The 6000-nt window shown below is 40.0% G+C and overlaps 1 protein-coding gene across 1 annotated transcript in view; it reads left to right on the plus strand.

Moving 5' to 3' along the window:
• The first annotated feature begins 2820 nt into the window (after nt 1-2820).
• The window catches only part of LOC131880399 (uncharacterized), a 3830-nt gene continuing 650 nt past the window's right edge, over nt 2821-6000 (plus strand). Inside the window, exons 1-3 of the mRNA XM_059227026.1 lie at nt 2821-2964; nt 3388-3527; nt 5245-5367. Coding sequence (XP_059083009.1) covers nt 3393-3527; nt 5245-5367 — 258 coding nt within the window. The 5' untranslated portion in view covers nt 2821-2964; nt 3388-3392. The remainder of the gene's footprint in view (nt 2965-3387; nt 3528-5244; nt 5368-6000) is intronic.

Genomic DNA, 6000 nt, shown 5'->3' on the forward strand with positions numbered 1-6000 from the left:
AAGCTTTACATCCAAAGGGATCTGAATACCAAACTAAGTTGTGAAGAAGCAAATATATACCATATATACCAAATCAGTTTTTGGGGAGACATTTCTTTTTAGCCAACATCTGGAAGAGGTAGCAAAATAGCAGAATATTCATCGTTCTATGTCAGTTAAAGTTTTGAGGAACATAATTCATGTGTTTGTATTACCGTTCCAAGACCGTTTTGAAATGACCAAAAATGACACTACCATTCTTCTCTCAGAGCATACGAAAAAACGTGTGTGAAACAATCAATGCCGTTTGAATTTTTTTAAATAAAAAAAATACTATGTCGAAAGCAATAAAAGGGAGCACATTATTTGCTCTATCAAAGTTTAGATAAAACAACTTATTTGGATATAGCTTATGTTTGGCTGTAAAAACTTGTACTCTAGTTTGATAGTCATTCTAAAAAGACGAAATAACGTTCCTACTCACCAGAAGTGAAAAATGGTTAGATGAATGGGGGAGATAATTCTTTAACTGTTTGCAGAAGAATGTTCAAACCTTAAGAAGTGATTTTAAATCTGAATTGCTAATCTTGCAATAAAGATCCTCAAAACATGAACTGTATATCAACTGATCACTACTGTTTAACGTTCCAAACTTCTGAATTGAAAGATCATTTGAATTTTTCTCACTGTTCACCATTTTGTCAAAAAAAATCCAAATCTAATTTCTTCCTTGGGAAAAAACAAATACCAAACTAAATTGAGCTGGAAACCTTGGACTTGTGGACCCCTGAGGTTCTTACACTTAAGCGTGAAAAACGTGTGTACTCTTCTCTTCTTTGTCATTGGACCTTGGTTACAAAGAGGTTGCACAACCTGCTTTTCAAGGAGTATGAACTCCTTAGATTTTAACATGTAACGATAAATAAGCTCAAATTTGCCACAAAATTGAGTCATCGAACCTAACCTGTCTATTGATTAAAGAAACGATTTCCTTAGCTTTTCTACCGGTTCATGGTTGAATCAACCATGAACCGAGTTATTGATTGTACATGGGTTATGTACTCACTCTCTTGGTAGGGGATTGGGATTCAGGGTTGGTTTGAAACTGTAAAGATAATAACACCAATTGCGATTATGATCTTCAGACAAATAAATCTTGATTGCGCCAGGAGAAACGATTGAGGGGCATCATCAGAAAGGTGGCTGGTTTCTCAGACTTTAATCTGGTGCTTTGGTTTCCATGAGAGAAACAGACTCGTACAACAGTATTGCTACAGATTGAATGTCAAAACTAGGGGAATCTGTTTTGTGCGTGTATCGTACAATTCCACGCTTGTCTAACTAAGGTAGAAATATTTGTCGAACAAAGATGAAAATATTTTTCTGTCATCAGCCTCGAGTTATGGCCAGTTCAATTCCAGTACATAAGGGCAAATTTGTAACATTCAATAATATCATGTCAGTTTTAAGTAAAAACCCAGCTCAAACAAATATTATTGTTCAAAAAGATACGTTTTAGACACAAATATCTTCTTTTCGTTCTTGCTTCTATCCTTATTTTGAACAATTAGAGACACATTTCCCTTATCGTTTCCCAAAACAATTTAGATTTGATGCCATGGTCAAATCTACCACACTGCGACAAATTCGGCGATTAGAGATGCGGTCAGAAAAAAAAATATGATGACAGTAATACATTCTGGAGTTTTTACCATTGAATTTCAATGGGGATTATCACTTAAAGTAGTCAGATTTGAAAGACCGTGTACCTAGAAGCTGGATATAAATGTCAATTACTATTCGACTCGAAAATTCAACGAGGGTAACAACAGGTCGTGGTCTGTGTTGTACTAAAATTTCCATACCATCGTACTTTAAGCCATTCATAGAGCGTTCTATCATGGCGTGATCTTGGTGGCAATAATAGTCATTTATATCATCATTCGACCCAATTCCACCAATGGCACGCGTATGATTTTATTATATCGCCATCTCCGTGGCATTGCAAACTCATTTAAGTTCTTTTTGTATAAAATAATCTTTAACAGGGTATTGAGCATTATTCTCATATTGAGTATGGAAGCCTGAGGGCTAAAGCCATGGAAGTACCATCGCAACCTTATTGACTGAACATCCCCACAGTAAAAAAGAAATCTTTCAAATCTGGCATGCTACATCTAAAGGTATTCATTCATGGATCTTATTAAACAGACAATACAATTCATAGCATTTGATGCCTGAAATGTGAATTAGTTAATGGGACGAGCCCGTGAGATTGTTCCCGTTCTCCACCCTCTCTCCCAAATGCCTTTTTTTTACCTTGGTAACAGGTGGTCTATAGGATGGTTGGTTTGGTGCGATTGACGCACTCAGTTAACCCTGATCTGTCGCTTTGCGTCACTCGAGGCTTGCCATTACACTACCACAACCTTGGCAAATTTAGACCAAAGAGTGCATTAAACGATGTTCACACTCCCAGATTATGACTTCATATTTGGACTATTAAACTCATCCTCGCGGTTAATCGGTCAATGAAAACACACCCTGACACTCTTTTTTGACCTCGAAACGAGAATTACGGCTGGGTTCGATCTGGCATCGCTGAGATGCGTTGACCCTGACAGCGGTCGGAAAGAGATTTCTCCGAGGATTTTCTTTGTTGTGTGGGTTGCCGGGAATTACCCGCAACCGACCGAACGACCGACCGACCAGCAACCAAACACACCTCAAAGATCGGAGCAACCAACCAACCGAGTCCTACGCATCAATCTGCCGCTAAACAGAGGGTCGCCCGGTCGTGATATGTTTCAAGTTATCATCACTGGTTTTCTTTTTTTTTTTTTCGAGGGTCGCATTTCCAGCTGATTTGAATGAGACAAAGGCTCGGGAAAAAGGTTGGAGTTCCTCAGTAGGGAATTGGTGGGCAAAGTGTCGTGACATCTTAAAAGCCAAGCAAGCAAACTTCGCATCTCACAACTTCAGTAGGTGAGTTGAAAAAGTACGCGTAGATCATTGAGAACCTCTGCTGCCATGCCTTCAGAGTGAAAAGATGTCACGATCCCTGAAAAAAATAGCCCATTAAAGTGTCATGAAACTTGGATACTTTCTGGAGGTGTCAAGTCAGTCCTTTTGACACGATAGGAATTAGTGCAATGCAATGGAAACTGGAACACCCAAACATCATCATCATCATAGTGTTCCCGAGGAGTCACACGAACTTCTCTGTTTTTGAATGGAGAAAAGTTGGCTTAGGCTGAAGCCAATTGTTTTTTCCCCCAATCCTCGCACATGTTAAACTAAGACCTTATTTTATCACGTTTCCCAAAATTGTGTCCAGATAGGGAGAAAAAATATTCGATCAAATTGATTTCAAGGAGTTCACCTGAACTTTTTTTCAATTTCATTCAGGCACAATGGCATACCTAATGGCAGACATGTCCAATGATGTCTACGACCACCATCCTGACACTTACGATCTTGTGGGTAAAGACCGCGAACTCGGTCCGTACACGCTTATTCTCGGCGTCTTCGTCACTTTGATCCCAAGGGTAAGTTGACAAGAGTTCCATCACCTTAATGGCTCATGCATGCATGATCAGACACATGCTGGAACGTAATTCGATCTAATCGATCAACAACAAGCCTGTCATTACCTCCTCCTCTCATCTCACGCACACCGATTCATTGTGATCCACACGGTTCCATTACCAAAAGGAATGGAGAAGCTAGAGTGGTAAAGTTGTATTGCTGCGTTGTAGGGCGAGCTTGCACTTCTCCTCAAAACTTGACCCTCTGGAGGGTTGCTTACCTCTCCCATTTAGTATGTATCTCACAAATTTTCCCGACCAACGGAAGCCCAATTTATGTAGAGACATGTTATGTTGGAACCAGCCTTTCGCCTTAGTGCTCCTCATTTACGATCCGACAAGTCGCAATGGATTTACCTGATTGATAAAGAGAGAACAAGACAATGAACTGCCTGGGAGATTTCTCAATTCAATTCTGAAATTTCTGGTTACTTCAGACTTGAATTTGATATCTTACAAAGATTAAAAAAGCTGAAGATTTAAAATGAATGTCTTAACTCTCCTTGGACTAAATGCGTCAAATGAAATTGAGAAATCAAAAGCAACAGCGCCATTTTGTCTGTGAAATTGAGCATATTATGTCTTGCCCCCCATAAAGTGATAATCAAGCCAATTTAAGGTACAGCCATCCTTTATGTTGTGTCACTTTGCCAAAAGAAGGCGTTGTAAAATCTTAATCTGATGGAAACGTTATTCGTCAAATTGCAAAACCATCCGCTGTTTGGATAACAACTTCATTCGCGCAGAAGTTTATGGCTTATCGGCTTATTTGACGACTTCTCCCGCCACTATCTTGAACCAATGCACGAGATTCTTGGCTGATTGTCATAATCACTATCGTTGAATTATTCCAACTAATAAGGGTGGGAGCCATATCAGTTATACTCCGCCGATAAGTTGCACAACTATTACTGCACTTAACAGGCAAATCACAAATTGCTTATCCACTAATCAAGACGTTTGTTGGCCGGTATGTTGTGGTCCCTACTAATGGGAATGCCAGAAACATGCATTAACTCGTTCATCTGGTCTTATTTGTTATCTTCGTGTTTTCGTTTAACCGTACGTTACCGCTTACAAGTGGTACTTTCGTTCTAAAAACGCAACTACTGTAGTTTGGTCTTATCTTCGCATTGTCCCGACGACTTGTAAAAAACCAGAACAAGGGAGGAGGAGGTGCGATGCATGTTCTCGAAATTTGAATTAATTATGCATGAAAGAAATGTCCTCGTTGGAAATTTGATCAACGCCATTGCACTTTCACCGTGAATTTCATCACAAGTTAAGATTAGGCATTTCACAAGCTAGCTCGTGCGGCTTTACAATGAAAGGTAGTAAGATGTATGTCGCACCATGTTCAATTTAGCATCATGAGGATTGTGCATTGGTGAGATTGTTTCAAGTTCCATAGAACGCTCCTTATCCGGAGATGGAGCGTGAGAGGAAAAAACAAAGCTCAAGACTTGCTCAACCTACAAACAACCATCTCACGAGTTTATTTTCCCTGGATGATTTCAAAAGCGAGCCAGCTCAGCCTAGGGCCAAGTACCAAGTACGGATTGCCAAGACTTTGTTACAAGACCATGTGCGGCAAGTGTCCTTGTGTATGCGTGTGTGTGGCAAGGGAAAAGTTGTTGCGCCAAATATTTAATGATCTCCTTCCTCTCACTACTTTCAGCTCATTCCCAGAATTCTTCCCCGTTTCATCAAAAACGATGAAGTCCGAGAGAGATTTGACGATGAGGTTTACATGAAGGACATTGAGGAACAATTCAGACAAAGGTTCTTGGAGAATCTAGGGGTAAGTGCTAATAGGAGTAGGTTGAAACTTTTTTTGACGGTGGCTGATCTTGCTGAGTTGATTGAGTACCAGGAAAAGTGTCCTCAAACTCCAAGGCATCCTTTGGAGCATTGTTTACTTGAGAAGGAAAAAAAACACCCAGACACTAATGGACGAAGGTATCTTCATATCGATGATTGGCTGAGAAATAGCTTTCGAGAATCGGTCTAATTGTTGGGAAACTCGTATGGTTCTTCAGGGAACGAATGATTGAGCAACCAAGAACTTGATGACAATGTCAACGAAGCAATCTCCTGGGAAGCCCGGAAACTTGTCAACATGTCTCCTTGCGTGAACTTTTTGTTCCATTATTCCCTAAAAGAAACAGCAGTAAAACTCAAGTTGATACTTGCCTCTGTCTCTCTTGAGAGAATGAGTTCTTCGATGTGACTTTCGGTCTTCACTTCTCAACTGTCATTCATGCCAAACAGTTTGACAAATCGTCATGCCGGTTACATTTGGAGGGTTACGAAACTTGTTTATTCCTTGGCTGTTCAGACCGTTCAGACTTTAGTTCATGGCGGCGCGTAATAATTCAGTGTGACTGAATTTGTTTTCCTCAGATTTTCGAGACATTGGTGTCAACCTGGAGGG

This window comes from Tigriopus californicus, chromosome 5, assembly GCF_007210705.1.
Source record: "Tigriopus californicus strain San Diego chromosome 5, Tcal_SD_v2.1, whole genome shotgun sequence".
Lineage (NCBI taxonomy): Eukaryota > Metazoa > Arthropoda > Copepoda > Harpacticoida > Harpacticidae > Tigriopus > Tigriopus californicus.